The 21,929-nt window shown below is 33.6% G+C and overlaps 1 protein-coding gene across 6 annotated transcripts in view; it reads left to right on the top strand.

The window, feature by feature from the left end:
- Positions 1–21,114, top strand: part of LOC124422101 — a 43,687-nt gene extending 22,573 nt beyond the window's left edge. For all 6 annotated transcript variants that reach the window (XM_046958095.1, XM_046958094.1, XM_046958093.1 and 3 more), the window contains exons 8-15: positions 13,112–13,467; positions 14,526–14,874; positions 15,074–15,423; positions 15,605–15,980; positions 16,074–16,323; positions 16,439–16,624; positions 16,783–16,920; positions 20,510–21,114. In XM_046958095.1, coding sequence (XP_046814051.1) covers positions 13,112–13,467; positions 14,526–14,874; positions 15,074–15,423; positions 15,605–15,980; positions 16,074–16,323; positions 16,439–16,624; positions 16,783–16,920; positions 20,510–20,743 — 2,239 coding nt within the window. In that variant the 3' untranslated portion in view covers positions 20,744–21,114. The remainder of the gene's footprint in view (positions 1–13,111; positions 13,468–14,525; positions 14,875–15,073; positions 15,424–15,604; positions 15,981–16,073; positions 16,324–16,438; positions 16,625–16,782; positions 16,921–20,509) is intronic.
- Positions 21,115–21,929: the final 815 nt, after the last annotated feature.

Genomic DNA, 21,929 nt, shown 5'->3' with positions numbered 1-21,929 from the left:
TCGGTCCGTAAAAGGAGCATTAGCCGTAAAACCCACGCTCAATTTATATCCAAGAACGCGCGCGCCTCTTATTCAAGTTACGTCTAATAAATCGAGATATGTAGGTATATTTACTTATCCGTGTATCTATTCGTGTTGTGATACGTACGTACGTAACGAGCTAGCACAAAAACGAGCCGAGATTAGTTTCAATTCGATAATAAAATATAATGGCTCATGATACATCTCATCTGACGGTCCTCTTCACGAATAAATTTGATTTTCATTCATCGAATTTCGTTTCGTTCGATAATACGACGATCATGCATCTTAATGCATGCATCTAGCGATAATACCTAAACGAATAAAATTCGAGTGCATCGAATTCCGTATTCCATTTTCTTTTCTTCTTTCTTCTTTTCTTTCTCTGGTTTTTTTTGTTTTTTTTTTTTTTTTTTTTTTCAATTTTTCCGCATCAAATCCGTTCGATTCGATAGTACGATGCATCCTGATGCATTTTACGACGCTCTTAGCGAATAAAAAAAATTACAAATTTTTTTTCCTCCATTTTCCTTTACATCAAATTCGTACCGTTCGATGATAATACAATGCATCGCGATGCGATTGACGTTTCGACGTGATGCACTTCTTGGGAATAAAATCGATCAATTTTTTTTTCTTTTTTTCTTTTTCTTTTTTTTTTTTTTTCGATTTTCATATATCGACCAGTCGATTTCGTTTCATTATTCGTCCATCCGGTACTAACGAAGAACTCCGTCCGTAACTCGTTTCCTTTATATACAGACTGCCATTTCCTCTCTTTGACAGAAATCGTTCTCCTCGTTGATGGCCTTCTCGGTTCGGTAATTGGATATTACTTAATGGAAAAGGAAATAAAGATGGACGACTGTCATAATATTTTCCTTTCGTATTATCGACTTATTATTATTTAACATAAAATTTCTTCTTCCTCTTACATTTTTTCAATCTTCTTCTTTATTAATTTTCATTTAATTAATTTATAAAAGAGATATATCGAATAATCAATCGAAACTATGTGTATTCGTTATTCGTTCACTTACATTTCGTCGGCAATGACTCTTCAAACGTTATCATATTTTCTACAAATATGGCGTCCAATGTAAACGTCACGTCTTCGTTAGAATCATTAATTATTATGCGTTAAGCGTATATATCGTATTTTATGGGGCTACCATTTTTATCGATCCTTTTGAACGTACGCGCTAGTTCTCTTAGTCAAAAGTATTCGAGACGTGAAATTGAAAGCGACGTTCGACGTAAATTTTTTTTCTTTTCTTTACTTTTTCTACCCATTTTTTTTTTTTTTTTTTTTTTTTTTTTTTTTTTTTTTAACTAATACGACTTTACTTAGATAGAGCGAGAAGAGAAGTCGAAGGGAACGGAGAGGCGGAGTCTATTTTTGATTTAGATGACATAATTTTTCTTTCGGAGTGAGGGGTGGTAGCGTAGAAAGGGGGAAGGGTAGAAGAAGAGATGCGAAGGAAAAAATGAAAAAAAAATAAAAAAGAAAAAATAAAAAAAAAAATAAAAATATAGTTCCCGTCTCTGTCTATCCCTCTCTTTTCACGCAACCCGACAGCCTTAAACGAAAGAGGGAAGGATAGAGAGAAGAGACGACAGAACGTACGGTTCAAATGTCACGTTGCTTTATTTTCGTTTATATTTAGAAACGAGACAGAAAGAGTGAGAGAGAGTGAGAGAGAGAGAGAGAGAGAGAGAGAGAGAGAGAGAGAGAGAGAGAGAGAGAGAAAGAGTTCAGTCGGTGTCACTTACCTCTGAGCTCGCGACACTCGGTCGCGATGAATTTCATAAAAGTAATAAAAAAAAAAAAAAACAAAAAAAAAAGAAAAATCAACGATCTTGATTTATGTCAAAAAAACATTCGAGATTATCGATTATTTAATTATCTCTCGATCATTCATCAAACATAATTCATTTTATAAATTTTAACTTTTTTTTTATTTTTTTTTTTTTTTTTTTTTTTTTTATCAAAATTGATTAGGAAAATGTAGCAAAAGGATTGATCGATAATTATCATGATTATCAATGAAATGAATTATTCGATAATAAGAAACTTATTAAATAATATAAATATAGAATGAAAATTAATAAAGAAGAAATGATTTATTGTTTTGTCGATTTAATCGGGTTAATGAATTTGTTGCAACGTTTAAACGAAAGATCGTTTTAATTCCGATATTTAAACCATGTCGCTTCGATATATATGTATAACGTATACATACATAACATACATATATATGTAACATACATAACACACATACATACAAATATATCATACATAACATACATATATATATATATATATATATATATATATATATATATATATATATATATATCTTTCTATTTTAGGATCGTCTCTCCCTCGACTTACCGTTCATTTCGTAACTCTGATATACCTTGTGAGCGTTCGAGCACGACGATTCTCTTAGCACAAAGTTCTACTACCTCGAGACTTCATTTTAAATGAATGGGCGTAAGATTGAATGGTTACGTGGAAAAAAGAAACTTGCATTAGTTTTATCGGGATAAATGTAACCCGTTAGATTTTATATATACTCTTTATTTATCCTTTTCTTTTTTCGAACGATTTATGCGTTTTGAACTTTTTTTTTCTCACCTGTTTTCTTTCTCTCTCTCTCTCTCTCTCTCGCTTTTCTTTTTTCTTTCTTTTTTTTTTCTTTTCTTTTTTTCTTTTTTTTTTTTTGCTCTTTCTTTCTTTTCTCTCTCTTTGTCTCTCTCTCTCTCTCTCTCTCTCTCTCTCTCTCTCTCTCATTATTATAATTCTTTAATAATATCCAAGTATCTTATTTAATAATCGTTAATTAAATTGCAATAAGTATTATTCGTATATAACGTTGTTCTACACAGTCCGCGAAAAGGAATGATACATTTAATAAAGAAAACTCTTTTGAGTTGGCTATTATACGAGCCAGTAGTGCACAAAATGTGTTGCGAAGTGAACGTAAGAATGAAACGCGACGGGAGAATCCTGAGAACCATCAGACAACAAAGTTTTATATTCGGTTTACCTGTTATTAACGGATAGAGATGGAAAAAGTATAGGATAGAGTTAAGAAGAGAAAGAAAGGGAGAGAGAGAGAGAGAGAGAAAGAGAGAGAGAGTTCTCTACTTAAATGTTACATATCATCATTTGCAAGTTTCTCATTTAATTATTTCTATCCTTTGTTTCTTTTTTCATATTTTTTTTTCATTCTTCTTCTTTCTTTTTTTTTTTTTTTTTTTTCTTTTTTTCTTGTAATAAATTCTTGTTCAACGTTCTCACGTAAATACGAAAACTCGCTAAATATGAAGTCGTATTTTATCGATAAGATATCAACAGAATTAGCATGTCCCAAAGTCAATGTAAATTGTCTTAATAGATCCAATGAGAGATAACGATAGAAGGTTAAACATGAAATTTACGAATGCACGTGTATATATGCATATATATATATATATATATGTATGGTTGTAAGGATTCGAGACAATCTTTATCATATTGCACTCGTTGCGAAGCAAACGTCACTCTATCAAGTTCGAGGTCAACCACGACTTTCTTTGCGATTAACTAACGCCTGTCCGTATGCTTGTTCGACGATGGATAACACTCGCGAAACCGCAGGTATACTAACCCACATCCGTCAATTCGATGAACAGAATAATTCATTATATTCTATAATTCATTATACTTGGAAATCTTTGTTTTTTATTTTTTTTCTTATTTTTTTACTTCCTTCTTCTTCTTTTCTTTCTCCTTTTTTTTTTTTTTGGAGCTACCATTGTACGTAGTTATTTCGTTAGAAAATGTTTTTTTTTTTTTTTTGAAATTCATTTTTTTTCTGTTTTTCTTTTTTTTTTTATCGATCAACGTAACAAAGTAGAACGTAAGTGTTAAAGGAAAAAAAGAAAAAAAAGAAAGAAAAACCAAATGGAATGCTAGATAGTGTCTTCTTCTACTTCGACGAACTACAATGAGCACGCGATTTGCATAGTAATTTATGTATACGTTCTTTCAGTCATTACCAAGCAGAAGATGAACGTTCGAGATTAGTAGAAAGTATGATTAGAGGATTAAGCTTATAATATATATATAAAAGTGTTGCAAGTATTTTGTCCATCGCTTAATGGTACACGTTTGGTTTATTAAGAATTATTAAATTATCTTTCATGAGATTATAAAACAGGAATGAGATATATTCGTGATAATGTTAAAAAAAAAAAAAAAAAATAAAAAAGGAAAGAAAGAAAAAAAAAAGAAAAGAAGCATTTATATAGACGGTCAGAACTTACTCCTACGAGATCCCATATGTCTCATAAGGATCTTTATGCCTCATGGCTAGAGGACAGTCCTTTATCCCTTTTTCGTGAAGGAACGAATAACTTGTTGGTTGTTTGTTTGCTTGCTTGCTCGCTTGCTCGCTTGCTCGCTTGGTTGCTTGCTTGCTTGCTTGCTTGCTTGAACGAGGACAACTTATATTACGAGTCGTTGCATATAAATTTCGTGCTTGAGTTATAGGTATTAGATAAGATCAGGTGTCGCGGTAAGCAACAACGTTTCTTGGTATTATCGATTCGTGCTACGGAATTGTAAGCATACAACTAAATCAATAGGGAATAGAAAGTTGGATAATAACGGTGATAGATTTTATTTAAATAATCTATGTGTTGAAAAAATATTCTATAGAGAAACGTGGATGTATTCCTTTTTTCTTTTTTTTTTTTTCCTTTTTTTCTATCATCGAGGATTAAATCATCATTAATTAATTAAAAGTTATGTTGAAGAATTTTCTCTCTCTCTCTCTCTCTCTCTCTCTCTCGTTGTTTTCACTCTGAAGCATTTTTTTTTCTTTTCTTTTCTTTTCTTTTCTCTTTTTTTTTTTTTTTTTTTTTTTTTTTTTTTTTTTTTTTTAATATATCAACCGAACAGATTTTTCGGTCCAACAGCTGCACGCGGCTGCATTAGAACAAAGCAAACTTGGCTCTATACGTACGGCATATTGCATTTGAATTCATAGCTGCGCTTTCTGCATTCCCAGACGATGGCTCTTGTTTCTCTCTCGCGTTCTCAAACTCAACATGGGTTTTATTTATATATCCATTTGTACAAAAAAAAAAAAAAAAAAAAACAAAAAAAAAGAGCAAGGGAACAAAAAAAACAAAAGAAAAAAGAAAAAGTTTTGAACGGTGATTTCAGAGAGATGAGCTTTTAGATGTCGTTAACTTAAAACATTTGCATCGAATAAATCGCTTCTCGCTTTTTTTTTCTATATTTTTTGTCTCTCTCTCTCTCTCTCTCTCTTTTCTGCCTGTTAAGAAAAGAAAAAGAAAGAAAGAAATTAAGAAGGCGAGAAAAGAAAAAAAGAATAAAAAAGAATGATTTTAGTCGGTTTAATCCTACTATGGCGCGTAGTAGATAACGGCAGATGGCGAGGAATACGAAAGTTTTTTTTTTTTTTTTTTTTTTTTTTTTTTTTTTTTTTTTTTTTTTTTTTGAAATGGAATCAGGAACGATCTCACGAAAGTCATGCGAAATTGTACGAGTCACGAAGATGCGCACGTGGAATTGGAGTTTCTTGGAATTCGAAACTGAGTTTAATGCACGCCTTGCCTTCACACGCGTGCCAAACTCTTGGCTGGCCTATGCTCGGCCCCAGAGTCAAAATAACTTTGAACTCTTCGTTGAGCGATTAGAATCTCTCTTTCTCTCTTTTACCTTTCTCTTTCTCTTTCTCTCTCTATCTTTCTCTCTCGCTCTCTCTCTCTCTCTCTCTTTCTATCTCTATCTCTCTCTGTCTCTCTCATTCTTTCTCTCTCTCTCTCTCTCTTTCTACGTGAGAAAATTAATAAAATGAATTCGGCATATAATAACTCAATGAAAATGCTTTGAGAAATCTATAATAATATATATTCCTTACATTTTATTTCTTTATTCATTTTATACGTTCACACAGACACGCGCACACGTAAACGCGTATGTAATTTTTTTATTTTAATTATATTTCTTTTCGTTTTTTGTTTTTCTTTTTCATGAGAGAGTAAAAAGAATATGGATAGATATCTTATCCGTCGTATCAGCGGGTCCTTTCATCAAGACTATTAGATCCGTAAGCACGTTTCTGTTTTATGTGTTTGTATGTACATATATCTGTATATGCGTGTATATATGCGTATATATATATATATATATATATGTGTCTATGCGGTGAAAACGTTTCTGTTAAAACTATTCCCGCAGTTAAGTTATTTCTGTCCTTTCCTGTAAACTTTTTCGTCGTTTACGTACATACATACATACATACATACATGCATACATACATACATACATACATACATAGTAACTGCTGAAGTTGAAACAATTAACACTTCTAATTTTTTCCATATCAAGATAACATTCGTGATTTCGATAAACTGTCGATTGAGAAAGAAAGAAAGAAAGAAAGAAAGAAGGAAAAGAGAGAGTGAGAGAGAGAGAGAGAGAGAGAGAGAGAGAGAGAGAGAGAGAACGTAACCATCGGAACGTTTCCTTTTCCTCGTTATTCTATTTCGGTCTGGAACACTGTATCTCAGAGACTTGATTTACGAGTTTGGTAATTGAAACTGACAAGGTCTGGGATGTCGTTGAAAGGAGAGAAAAGAATCGAGGGTTTGTCGTTAAGAGGGTGGTAGAACGGGGATAGACATAAGCATAAGGAAAGGGATAGGGTGGGGAGGTAGGAGGGTGGGAGGGAGAGGGAGGACGACTTAGGGCTCCTGCTTCGTTTACACCGACACCTCGACAGAACGTCGACGATCCCCTCAGAGGGCCCGCTAACGATCCGACATCGTGAATCGAGCCACTCGTCGTGAATCTTCTTCTTAATTTCCTCCTTCTCTTCCTCCCCTCTCCTCTCTTCCTCTCTCTCTCTCTCTCTCTCTTTATATATATATATATATATATATATATATATATATATTTGTGTTTGTGTATCTCTGTATCTCTTTTTCTCAATGTCTTTCTCGTATCTGTTTCTACTTTTTCTTCTTCTTCTTCTTCTTCTTCTTCTTCTTCTTCTCCTCCTCCTCCTCCTCCTCCTCCTACTTCGACAAACGACCTTTAATTCGTCCAGCTTCTTCACTTATCCATCGTGACTCATGCCACTTTTCCCTTCGACGTATTATTTTAACCAGGATTTATATCGTCTGTGGTTCCTTCAAGAACCTCCGACGAAGTCTTTGCAAACAGAGAAAGAATTTATCGAAAGGCGTAAAGTCGATTAGTACCAGTCTTACGTCCAAGAGACCATTATAGCGAAACGTTGAATCTCCATGGTAGTAAGTACTTTTAGAATGGAACGAGTCGTGACAGTGGTTTATAAACCATCGCTTTAAAAAAGAAAACAAAGGAAAAAGAAAATAAATAAATAAATAAAAACAATACAAAAAACTTAATCAATTTTCTTTTTTTTTTCTTTTCTTTTTTTTTTTTTTTCATCATCTCAACATCGCATTTACGTCTCTCGGGCAAAAATGCTTATAAGTTAAATTTCGATTTTGAATCAGAGTAAATACGTCGATATATTTTCTATCTAGTTGGTCTTAGCTTGTTGTACGTAAATTTGTATATTTTGTAAATTGAAACGAAACGAGACACTTAAATATTTATGAACGTTACATAAATTTTACATTTAAAATCTAAAACGTCTCGAGTTTGCGTCGTACTATATAAATTTGATATATCATAAATGTTTCTAACGAAAACTAATTACGTTGACTTATAATTCCATTTTCCTCGGAGAATGCCGTAAAGCGTACGTTTGTTTTAAGTCAAATTAAAACGTGATTTATTACGACGTGTAAGAAAAATATACGTATAATTCATGTTTGATTATTTGAAGAATAATTAATGACTCGTAACAGTTTGAAAACCATCCGATCTATGTGGTCCAACGACAATATAGTGATTTATAACGGATTATAATGTCGTATTACCGTTTCTTGCCTTTTAAGTTGGAGAAAAGGGATTAAGATTTACGAGAGTTCTACGACGTACTTGTCGCCGTCGTTTTCGATCTTTCTTTCTCGCGAAACTACGCAACTATGCGCGCAAGAAATACGCAAAAGGATGTGTCTATATTTTCATGCTAAATCAAGAAAGAGAAAAAGAGAAAAGAAGAAAGAAAGAAAAAGAGAGAGAGAAATAAAACGCGACAGAGATAACCATTTACGAACGTCTTCTTCAAAGAAATGTCTCTTTCTCTTTCTCTTTATTTTTCTCTTTCTCTTTCCTTATCTATTCGTAACACCGACAAATGATCAATTTCTCTAACGTATTTCCTCGAAGATAACAAAAGAACGATCTCTTATATGATATCATTTCAATTGCTAGGATCGAACAATGATCGAAAAAGTAATAATCGATTGGCTACACAAATGCGAGAAATCTCTCTGCCATTTATTAGATCTTGAATCGTATGAGTCATTACTGGTGGATATCGATACGCCCACATTTATCAGTCGATCATTCGTATGTTTCCATTCGATCATTCGTATATAAAACTTCGTATAGAAAGATCGTAAGAGAAAATAAATTCTTTTATGTGTATCCTTTTTTTTTCGGCTTTTCTTTTTTACTCTTTCTTTTTTCCCCTCTTCTACTTCTTCTTCTTTTTTTTAATCCTCGTGTAAAGGATACATTTTGAGAGTGCTCGGACGAAAAAAAAAATTCGAGTACGTACTCGACGATCAACGACGATCGATCGATCGATCGATCGATCGATCGATCTTTCGTCTTGCGAAAAGAAAACAAAAACCTGTTGAAAAAGAAAAAGAAGAGGAGAGAGGAAGAAAAAACAAACTTTGAGTCAACCGACAAAATCAAACACTCGACGGGATTATAAGTAGAACTCGTGTCACGAAATCCTTTCGATCTTCATCCATTTGTATACATATAAATATATGTATATATATATATATATATATATATATATATATATACATATATATGTCTACACATACATATTTGTACGTTCTCTTTGTTGACTCTACTCACTTTGGCTTCTCTGCTCGGAAAGACAATCATCGTCATCCTGGTTGCAATTACACGCTTCTCGAACACGTCGAAGATATCCTGGCGAGCAGAAAAGCGAGGGAGTGAGAAGACGTCTCGTCGGGTCGTTAACGTAGATCGTAATGACGTTTAAGAATTAACGCCCCGTAAAAGACCAGCTCGGTAAGAGGTAAAAGCAAATAGTGTGTGAGAGAGAAAGAGAAAGAGAGAGAGGGAGAAAGAGAGAGAGAGAGAGAGAGAGAGAGAGAGAGAGAGAGAGAAAGAGATAGGACAGTACCGATCGAGGGAAATTAGTGGGAACGCAAAATTCGCAAAAAGGGGTTGAAACCACGTTGAACGCGCGTGCCATTGAAGCAGCGCGTGGCCTGTTTGCTCGCGTGCACACGTGCTTCGGCTTTGGAGATTAAAGTAGCCGACGAAAATCGTATACGTGTTCGTTCTCGCTTTGCTACCGCCTAATGTCCGTGAAGCACCAAAGGAGAACGGGGGAGAGTGAGGTTGAACAGGGTGGGGTGGGGGGAGTGGGGTTGAGAATGAGGGATGGAAAGAGGAGTAGGAGAAGAGGGAGGAAGCGACGCGTGTCCCATCGTGGTTTTTCGAGTGTTCCCAAAATAATCTCTTGCCCTCGTCAGGGAGAAAAAGAGAAAGAGAGAGTGTGTGTGTGTGTGTGTGTGAGAGAGAGACAGAGAGTGAGAGTGAAAGAGAGAGAGAGAGAGAGAGAGAGAGCGAGAGAGAAAGATAGTCAAGAGAGAGGGAGTTTTCAAGCAGAGACTCCTCTCACAGAAGAGAGAAAGACGAAACGAGAATGTCAGTCCACGAGAACTAGTCATCCTAGCAACGTTGCTACTTGAAGACTCCGACAGAGTGACACAAAGGGCACATTGGAAAGTGGGGGGAAAAGACGTCTTCGTGAACGATCTTTTTCTTTAAACCACGTGCGAATTTATTCCTCTTATTCTTATTCCTATTCTTATTCTCATTCTGTTTTATTCTTATTCTTCTATTTCCTATTGATTTTCTTTATAAAGGTACGCCATCTTTCTTCGTTCGTCTCGTATAATATTTTCGTATATTTCATTTTAATCATATCAATACGAAATTTCGAATATATTTTAATATCATCCCGCATTCTTTGCACCTTTTAATACGAGTGTACGCGATGACAGGAATAATGTATTATCGAGACGAATAAAATCGACATTCTCTCTCTCTCTCTCTCTTTATATATATATATATATATATATATATATCTTCTCCGACATTCTTTTCTTTCAACCGTGTGATTACTATCCGATCCGATTCGATCCGATCAGATCGATCTTGCGATAATAATCACGGTACAACAAATTCGATGCGAATTTGTACGCGTGTGTATGGTTTTTTTTTTTTAACTACTTAATCTCGTTGGATATCAAAGGATGCCTCTCAAAATTGAAAGTGGTACTTACACCGTTAATCCGGTGCCAAAAAAGAGCACTTCGAAGTTTCTTCTATGGAAACATTGGCGTAGAAGGTACGATATTGTCTTGTCTCCTAACAGGAATCTTTGTCTCTCTCTCTCTCTCATTCTCAGTGTGTGTACGTGTGCCTCTATCTCTGCCTTTCTCTCTTTCTCTTTTATCTACTCTTATTAATAACGTTGACCTTTCGAGTATGAAGTACTCATTAGCTCTAAGTAACAGACGATGCCAATTACTATTTTCGAGGAGTGTTTTTTTTATCGAGGTGTTATCCTGTCGAGCACTATGTCAAATCTCGTTAAAACAAGTTTTACTCGTTTTCTCGATTTCTCGTATCTTAATCCGTCAATTCTGAATCGTTATCGTTTGTCGCAACCCTACACTTCTCCCCCTAATAAATCAGAATGGAAAGATGATAAAAAAACGAGTCCAGAAACTCGTACCAACAGGCTTCTCATCATTTTTACAACGCTTAACTTAACCGATAATAACATTCATCGTCACAGTTTCACGATCAAGCATGAATTCTCTAAACCCCCCCACCCCACCCCACCCCACCCGCTTCCTCCACTCCACACGTTCTACACCTCCACAATTACGCCCGCCTTCGACTCGCACAATCTCAAGCTTCGCTGCACGTTGCATTTTGTGCATTTTTGTTTCCTCAATTCCACGGCTCCAATTCTTTTTTCTAATCGCTATATACCAAAATCATTTTTTGTAAATAACGATTTAAGAAAGAAAAAAAAAAGAAAAAGAAAAGAATCGGCACTTGTTTTATAATATAAGAATTTCGATGATTTTTGAGAGTGTACGAAAAAAAAAAAAAAAAAAGAAAAAGAAACAAAGGAAAGCAAACAAAGAAAAAGAGAAAATGATCGAAGCGCACAATATTTTCACGCGGTCTAACATACGATCACGCTTAATGCATGAAGTTTCGGAAGGGTTAAGGAAGAAGAAGGAAAAAAAAAACGAAAAAAAAAAAAAATTTGAAACAAAAAGAAAAGAAAACAAGAAAAGAAACTCAGAAACAAGAAACATAAGAAACACCGCACAGAATTCGTTGCACCTGCTTAAAATGAATGAAACGAAATGTTAACGAGCGTATTCTCACGAGAGATATCATCGATCGATACGATCTCAACGTTGCCAATGATTTATCATTTATCCTTCCTATCGATTTTGAACACATATTCTTGGTATTACGATTATAAATATGAAATAGATCGCAATTTTTTTTTTTTTTCCATCGAGTCTTTAGAAATCTTATAACCGAGGTATTCGTGATCGTAATTGGCGTTACGCTATCACGATCGCGATCGAGTTTGAATCGAAAGAGACGATCCATTAACATGAAATCATCTACGATCCGTGATTATTTTCGATTATTACGTATTTCGTAAAAAAAGATTCGCGTCGACCGGACGAACGTGCGACGAATCTATTTTTATGATGCATTTCTGGTTTTTTTTTCTTTCTTTTTTTTTTTTTTTTTTTTTTTTGAAAATTCCACATCGAAATGAATGTTCGATCGTGCGTTTCGTGCAAAAGAAAAAGAAGAAAAAAAAAAATATATGAAACTTTCTTTTCGATCGCATAATCCTCTAAATCGATTGGTTATCGTAAAGAAAATATAGAGAAGAAAAAAAAAATGAAAAGAAAAAAAAAAGAAAGAAAAGAAAACAAAAGATAGATAGTTAAAAGAGCGAGAGGATGTACGAAGTTGCAATTAAGATCGAAAATACATTCTTTAGCGCGTCTTTCACCGTGCTTGCTCGAGCGAGAAGAACGAATTTCTATTGAAGCCGCTTTACCTTCTTAAGATCGTGTGGCATGATCGGGGAAAAGAAGGGAAAAAAAAAAAAAAAAGAAAAAAATTAGTCGATTAGAGAACTCGTGATCGTAAATGATTGAGAGAAGGAAACCGTGTCGGTCGCGGACGAATGATCGCAATGTCGTGACGATGATTGAGATACAATCTCTCGAATTTTTGTCTGTTTTTCAAATTCCAAAAGAAAAAACATATATATATATATATATTTTTTTTTTTTAAATACTTAAAACGTTTACGAGACCGTGATCGCGAGTTATCCTTTCTCATATATAAATGACATATAGTCTGTCGAATTTTTACCCTGACATTTGAATTCCAAAGGGAAAAATAAAAAGAGAGAAAGGGAAGAAAGAGGAGGAGGGGGGGAGAGGAAAAAAAGGAGGAAAAAAATTTGTTTACGAACGATCCCAAGATTACGATTACGAGTTTTCTTTTATTTGTCTATTAATATATAATTACATAATATATTAATATATATATATATATACAAATTATAATAACAACAATTTTATTAATAATGAAAATAAATCGTTGGCACGTTGTATTACATTTGACAAGATCGCAAAAGATCGATATTGTTCATCGTGAGAGGACGAGAATGAATAATTAAATAAATATATATAGATAGATAGATAGATAGATAGATAGATAAATAGATAGATAGAAAAAATAACAACAACAAAAACAAAAACAACAAAAAAAAAAAGAACAAAAAACTCGATGCAGCGTGCACGAGGATCGCGGAGAGGAGAAGCCGTCGTCGAGGGATCGTCGTCGATCAAACGTCGATCACGAAACGACTCGGCGTTGTGGGGTGGGTGGAAACGCCGAGCTACCGGGCCTGGAGGAGTTTGGGGACTCCTGCGTCGCGACGGTGACGTCCTCGGTACCCGGGGCTGGGCTAAGCTCTGGTCGACGCACCAGGCCCCTTTCTCTTGCCGTACAACCTCTCAACTATCATCGTCTCGATCCGGACGCCACAGGCGACGAACTCGATCATCATCTTCTACCCAACATGACCAGTCAGGAGAGCATCGGAAGCTGCAGCTTGGACGTCGATCGTTCCGTCTCCGACCGATCAGGTTGGCTATCTCTGCGGTTATCTCTTTCTCTCTCTCTCTCTCTCTCTCTCCCCCCCTCTCTTTCTCTCTCTATCTCTTTTTTCCCCTTTTTGAAACCTTGCCTTCTATATAATCCTCCTGCGGTCTTCTCCATACGAACCAACATATAGAGTTTCGAGCAAGTTGGCCTTTTTTTTTCCTTCTTCTTCCTTCTTTTTCTTTTCTTTTCTTTCCTTTTCTTCTTTTTTTTTTTTTTTTTACTTCCTTTTTGCACACTCCTTCTCTACTTCCTCCCAAGATAGACTCTCTTGAGGATCGACTCACCCAGCAACTCGAATTTAAAAACTTCGAAGTAAGAATGAGAGAGAGAGAAAGGGAAAGATAGAGAGAGAGAGAGAGAGAAAGAAAGAAAAAAAGACAGAAAGAGAGAGAGAGAGAGAGAGAGAGAGAGAGAGAGAGAGAGAGAGAGAGAGAGCAAACGGATTTCCTTTGGCGCCGCCTTCACCTTTCCTCGCAAGCAATCTAGTCGTGCTTTTCGTTCGGCCGCGAATGCCAATCGAATTTAGACCGTAGGCAAGCGCGCCCCGGTCGTTCGAGTGCCGTAGGCAGGAGAGAATCTTTCCGTTGCTTCGTGGTGCGTGCCAAGACGACCGAAACGCGCGTGCAAAGCCAACAACCCCCTTCTTTACCGTTCCTTCCAGGGTTATTCCTGCCTCGAGTCTCAGTCGAGTGAGATTCGATCTTCCCGCGTTTGCTTACCTTGCGCTTAGGCACAAAGTGCTCTTCTTTCGGGGGAGTAAAATTCTTCCTACTTCAAAGTCGTGTGCGTATTTTCTTTAAGATATTCTTTTTTTTTTTCTTTTTTTTTCTTTCGTTCTTTTTGATAGGGGGGAGGGTGGGTGGGGAAGGGTTTCTTTTTATTATTTTTTTATTATTTTTTTTTTCTTTCTTTTTCTCATTATTTTTATTTATTTTTTATCTTGTTCTTTTTTTTTTCTTTTTTTCTTTTTTTTTTTTTTTTTCTTTTTGTTTTTTTTCCTTTCGAAATATATCATCCAACGGTAATTTGAATCTTACAGAGAACACCGTAGATACCGTCTCAGAGAGAACGCTGCACAGTCTTAACTTGTCGTGTAACGGTGAGCCGATTTCCACGGCGGAAAATTTGGTGAACGGTAGCAGCGAGACGCTGCAAAAGTCCCATCTCACTCCCGATGATAAGGTAATCGTCAGCAATGGTCATCGTTGCAGTCCCGAGCCAGAACAGCTGACAGCTAAGAAGCCAAGTTACTTGGGATTGGCTTGCAGTATTAGCGGCTACTCGGGCATCACAAGGTACGATAGTAAATTGAGAGAAGGTTTCCGATCGAGAGACAGCAGCCCTGGTACAAGACTGATCACTAGGGATACTAGTCCTGCAGGTTTCAAGTAAGTTCTTTTTAATAATTAAACGATAACGCAAACATCGCACAAATAAATCACTTAGCTAATATCGATATTAGAGAAGGAATATCCGATTCCAATCATCTTTTTTCTTTTCTTTTTTCCCTATTTTTTTTATTTTATTATTATTATTATTATTATTATTATTATTTTTGTTTTGTTTTGTTTTATTATTTCTCTTTAGATCAAACGAGAATTTAAGTGTTCCGATACATCATTATCCGCCTAAGAGTCAATCAATTTCACCGCTCGCAATGGATCGACAAAATGGTTTCGCTAACGGCATGAAGGAGGAGTGTAAGATAGAAACTTATAGAGAAACGAGAAATTCGATGAGTATATGTCAGGGCTTCTCTGAGGTCGATAAAGGGGTATCCATACATGCAACGTTTCCCGACGTAAGCCCCATTAGGGTAAATTCTTCCTCGAGAAGGAGTCCTGGGATCGTACAAGTGATGTCCTGTGGTCAACAAACGAAATCCTTTTCTTCATCGAGCTACGCCGAGTCATCGCCAAAACCTTCTACGATAAATAGTAAGAAGAATGTGAAATTATTTAATAAAAATTATTATTATTATTATTATTATTATTATTATTATCATCATTATCATTATCATTATCATTATCATTATTATATATATATATAAAAACAAAGAGATTTATCTTGAATGTTATTCGTTTCTTTTTTTTTTCTCTCTCTCTCTCTTTCTTTCAGTTTCAAATACCTCGTTTAGCGATACAAGTATATTGAACGGTTCGAACGTCGAGATTGAACAACAAACTACGAATACCTCTTCCAGCAGTGAAAAGTCCTTCATTCAGCAACGAGTCGAACGATTGTACGGTCCTGGAGCTCTCGCACAGGGTTTCTTCTTTAAACGAAGCGTTACTAAGTTAAACGTTACTGACAATAGTTTCAATAAATTTAGTAATAATAGCGACAACTCGACGGACAACGTTAACACCGAGGAGTCCTTGAAAAATCTGCCAGTCCTTAGACATCTTCGGCCTGAATTCCGTGCTCAATTACCTGTGGTCAGTTCTAGAAAACCTACGGACGGTACCGAACAAGTAATAAAACCATTGCGAAGGTAATTTTAATAAAAAGCAAAAAAAAAAAAAGAAATTATGCTTTTATACGTTTATAATAAATCTTATTTATCATTTATTCTCATTGTAATCAGGATATCGCCAGCTCCACGTAAAACTGAACAACAATCGAAAATTTGTAAAACCTCACACGTCTCGGAAAGTGTTGCGGAATCGTCAAACCAGCACAATAACAGCATCGCTAGTATACCGGATCAACAACCCGCTGCACCGAAGGTAGTGTTACCTGTTTTAGAAACAAGCGCTAGTTCCAGTAACGTGGCAAAACAAATGCAGGAATTAGAGAAAACGACTGAAGAAAAGAACGGACATTATTTTTTGAAAGTGAGTGTTAAACCGTGATGCATTAGTTTGCTTGGCAAAGCGACATTTGACATTGACATATCAATATTCCAATTTGTTGCCGTTTACTCAACTTATCTTATCTTATTATATTTAGCTGTTGAAACAAGAAACGGACAGACTTTTGTCATTAGCTGCGTCAGCGGAAGCCGAGTTAGCCAGTGGCGATCCCGTTGCATTACCCGAAGAAGCAGCCGGTAAATTGAGATCGGCCGCTGGCAAAGCGAGATTACTGGCTTCGCAAAAGATGCAGCAGTTCGAGGGATTGTGTCAAAAAAATATTGTAAGCTATCATTATTACGAATAGAAACGTCATCTTCAAAATCTTTTTTATCCCAATTGAAAATTTCTATCATTTGTGCGTATGTATATTCCTTTGTTTTTTTTTTTTTTTTTTCTAATTTTCTTTTCTTTTATCTTTTTTATTATACTCATTTTTAGAATCAAGTGCCAGGCGAAGAATTTCCAACTACGAACGAAGACTTGGCTGGCTTTTGGGACATGGTCATGCTGCAAGTAGTTCAAGTTAATGAACTTTTTGATCAAATTGAAAAGTCAAGAAAATCGCAATGGCAAGAGGTATGTCCAGTTTATGTCCAATCTAAATCACCGTCCCCTTTGAAATCCCGACATCGACGAAAAAAGCCAATCCCTTTGCCGAAGACTCCCTTAGAAAAAAAGTCTATAGATAGTAAACCTAAAAATATCAAGGAATGTGTATCGAATGAATTAAAACCTTCGAGAGCGTGTCATTTTTTGCACAATACGGAAAAGATTTTTAACGATGCTAATATCAACGTTGAATTATATTTATCCGATTATAACGATGAAATATCTGACGTTAAAACGGATACGTCGGAGGATAAATCAATCCCAATGAAACAAAATATTATAATCGTTGAAAGATGTATTCCTGAGTATATCAATCGCGCACGCATTATCAATTCTAATTTAAAAAGCTTTTACAAGAACGATAAGAACGATTACGTTTATTCTAATACATTTTCTAACGAGGATATCTGTATTATATCGAATGATCATAAGACAAATATAAAAGAAAATCTTGGACGAAGTTTTAAAGAAGGATTCACAATAACGGACGAGGAAGAATTTAAAGAAATTCATAACGAAGATATATCGGTTCAAACATCGTTTTTATCTATCGGTGAACCTACGTTTCATATCGAAAGAAGACGACAAAATATATTAGATTTTCCAATGAGAAAACCGTCTTATAGCATATTAAAGCCTAAAATTAAATCTGAAATGTTTAAGTCTGAAAACGATCAAATTAATTACACGAACACGGAAAAATTAATTAATCGTAAAGTGAAACATTACGAGAGTGATATTAACGACGTTAATATTATAAAAGAAAATCAATCGGGTAACGTAACGTCGGATATTAATTTTTCTTCCAAATCAAATATATCATCCAGTATTAAAAAACAAAATTCTAAAAAGTTTCAATATAGCGTAACTTTCTCCGACGAGATAATACCTGGTAAAATAAAAAAACCATTGCTCTATGATCGTACGTATAATTCCGTTATTTATGAGGATAATCTTGAGGATATTAATGTTTATGATAAATCTGATCGAACTCTATTTAAAAAAAATGAAGTAAATTTAAAATCTGAGAAAGATATCATGAGTACTATCTCTACGGTTGAACGTGATAATAAAGTAGAACTCGTAGAAAATCAAATTTCGAATAATTCTAATAATTCTATTTCTATTAATAAAATGAAATCGATAAAATCGCCAATGGAAAATATTAAAGGTACAATTTTAATGCCCGAAATAAAGCAAAAGTCTAAAATAAATTTATCGAAAAAATTAAATAATACACGAACTATTAGAAGACCGATAGAGAAATCAAAAGGAATTCGTAAGAACGGTCAGAAAAATTTGCAAAATGATAATAATATTAAAAAGATAGTATCGAATATGTTCAAAAATAAATATAATATAATGACAACTAATAATAATAATAATAATAATAATAATAATAATAATAATAATAATAATAATAATAATAACAACAAAAATAATACTAATAATGATAATAATGAGATTGTTAATAATGAAAAAATGTTAAAGCCTGGCACATCGATGCGACGTAAATCTTACACGTTTATTTCTACCATAAAAAGTAAAAAGGAACGATCGATGGAAAAAATATATTCGGATGGTAAAAATTCGTGTGAAAATACGAAACGCATTGTGAATTCATTAAACGATAGAAAGAGAACGGTCAATAAATTTTCTAATCGTTATTTAAACAAATCGAACGATCTAACACGTGCAAAGATAGAAGTATCGTCGTCTAAACAATTCAAATCACGTTTAGCTCATTCACGTAGAAAATTTTCTATAGTCACCGACGTTTGGTCTAATGTAGACTCTTTTACTATCAAAAATAATCCATATGACACAAGTACGAATAATGCTTTAACGAAATCGAATGCAAATGAAAAGATATATAAAAAAATGCAAATAAAAAAGGAGATCAAAAGAGATGAGGATGAAAATGTTATTATGGAAGAAAAAAAATATACAAAACCACGACAAAAATCACCGCATGCGATCGTATGGTCACAAAGTGATTCTCAACCTTTCATTCCATTGTCGCAAGAGACATTGAAACAATTAGGAAGATTGTATAGAATCGGTAAGCATCATCCCATATTCATAACACCTTTAAAAAAGTCTTATGATAACAATAATAATAATAATAATAATAAATATAATAATAATAATAATAATAATAATAATAATATTAATAATAATAAGTTAGATAAAGTAAAACAATACGATCAGAAAAGAAAGGAATCATTAAAAATGAACGAATTATTCTCTAACGACACGATAATAAATAATTGCCAGGATAAACGAAGAGGGTGTATCGTTATGGAAAAGGACTATTTTCAACCGAATGATACTGACTTCTCAACAGAATGCGAATTAATATCTTCGAATAATCCAAATCCATGTTTAGCTAGTGGGGACGATGATAAAACTTTGTATTTATTCGATATAAAAAATTTATCTGATAAACGTAAAGAATTGCAACGATTTGTATCGTCTATCGTAACGTCATTGAATACCAAAGTATCTAATAAAAATATGTCCTCGAAATTATTAATAACCGAGAAACGTAAATCTACGTACGATTTATCTATTAAAAGCGATATTAAAAATAAGTTATCGTTTACGAGGGAATGGGACTGTAATAAATTAATTTATTCACGTTCTATCGCGACATTTTCTTTATATACGTCGAACGACGGAATGACAAAGAGTTTAAAATCTTACGAAACTGATACGGGTCTAGCATTGAAAGCGTGCGATCCAATGGATTCGAATATATCGATAAAATATTTACGAGATAAGGACGAGGAGTTTCATCAAAAAATGAAATTCTTTCTCGAGTCAGATAAATATTTTCCGCTTAATAAAAAGTGCATTGAGATTTGCGACCTGAGTAATATAAATTGCATTGATATCACGGAAAAAAATACATTGAATAATCATAATGCGTTTTTGATCAAGGTAAAACGTGCTTATTCATTCTTTAAGTCTCGCAAGATGCTTTGTCAATTGTCATTGTATTTGTACATATACGGTATCGTTGGTCTTGTCTTAATACTTTTTAATATCAATCCTTACAAGTATTGCCTTTTAGACACGAGACTTCTTTACAATTTGTAACGAGTTTGAATTTATATAATTCTAGCTATATGCGTTCAATGATATGTATACCACGCCCCTCCCACCCACTATCTTTATCACATTAAATAAATTACTTTCTAAAGGATCGTATAAACAAGCTTTTAATTACGAACAATAATTTATAATAGAAAATTCTCATATGCAATTTTGATAATTTATCGAAAATCGAGATCAACCAATAATATCGTTCAAGTTCTCGCTGTCCCTGTTATATTAATCCCACAAAAGAAGAAGAATAATGAAAGAAATTCCATACGAAAAGCAACAAAAGTATGTCCTTGATGTATTATCCATTACTTGTTAATTATCATTAATTTATCAATTTTAATGAAAATTTTTATATATTTTCTTCTATATATATATATATATTTTTTTTTTTGTCTTTTTTTTTTTTTTTTTTTTTTTTTTTATTTCTTCTTTTATTTTTTTTCAGATTGTGCCAGAGAAAAAGAGCAATGCGTCTCTTTCGCAAAATGGTAATGCTGCCAAACGCCGAATAACGCCAGTTCATAAAATTAAGCCTACTGCGAACAGCGAAGCCAATAAAAAGGCACGAGAGGCAAGGGAACAAGCGAGACGACAAATGATAGAGGAAAGACGTCGAGCGATGCGTTCTAATATACAAAATCAAGATAATTCGGTGAAAATTTTTGCACCCGAAACGTAACGGCGAACATAATTCATTCGATCCAAGATATTTTTCTCTCTTTATTTTGTTTTTTTTTTTTTTTTTTTTTTTTTCTTTTTCTTTCGCCATTCCCTCCCCTCTCCCGGTATTTTTTCTTTTTTTTTTTTTTTTTTTTTTTCATTTTTCGTTTTTACGTATATGAGTAAATCATATGAATTATATATATATAACTCCCATTGGCACTAGGAATGACAACTTTTAACGTAGCTACATTCCTGTACGATATAACGATTCACAGTAGTAATTATTGCTATTTTATGCACAAGGCATAGCTGAGGAAAAGATTTATGCAATACAGCAACAATTTAATGACAACATTTGCAATTGCTTTCCTCGGGAAATAATAATAATAATGAATAATAATAATAATAAATAATAATAATAATAAATAATAATAATAATAATAATAAAAAAAGGAAAGGAATCGTGTTATTTAACAAACACAAAAAAAAAAGAAAGAAAAACATAAGTCATGCGATATCTATATATATATATTTATTATACATATATATATATATATATATATATATATATATATATATATATATATATATATAAATATAAACATGTAATCAGTATTTCGAATTATTTATATTAGGATTTATTTAAAAAGTAACATTGAGAATATTTTCGGCGATTAGAATGACGTAAGTGTTACATTATTAAAATCAAAATATATAATTGATTAAAGTCTAACATTGATATTATAGAATCTAAATGGACATGGACGAGCGAGCTTCTATCTATTGCAATTCGTGATCATTATATTTTCTATTATTTTCGATTAGAGACTGTCGATTTTTTTTATTTTTTTATTATTTTTTTTATTATTATATTTCTGTTTTTTTTTTTTTTTTTTTTTTTACTTTTTTTTTACTTTTTTTTTTTACTTTTTTTTTTACTTTTTTTTTTTTTTTCCTTAGATTATTCTCATCTAATTCAACTTCTTTCTCGATAATAATAGCGTCATCTCAATTTAATTATGTCGTTCCCATTGCTTTTCTAATTTATAATTTGTAATTGTATTTATATGATATTCTTGTTATATTGTATATTAGTATAAATGTTTCACGATCGAAGTTATTCATTTTTTTTTTTTTCTCAATATTCGATGTCCTTTTTCATTCTTTTTTCTTTTCTTTTTTGTTTTTTTTTTTTTCCTCTC

This window comes from Vespa crabro, chromosome 2 (genome assembly GCF_910589235.1).
Source record: "Vespa crabro chromosome 2, iyVesCrab1.2, whole genome shotgun sequence".
NCBI lineage: Eukaryota > Metazoa > Arthropoda > Insecta > Hymenoptera > Vespidae > Vespa > Vespa crabro.
This window is presented reverse-complemented; position numbering and strand designations above follow the sequence as displayed.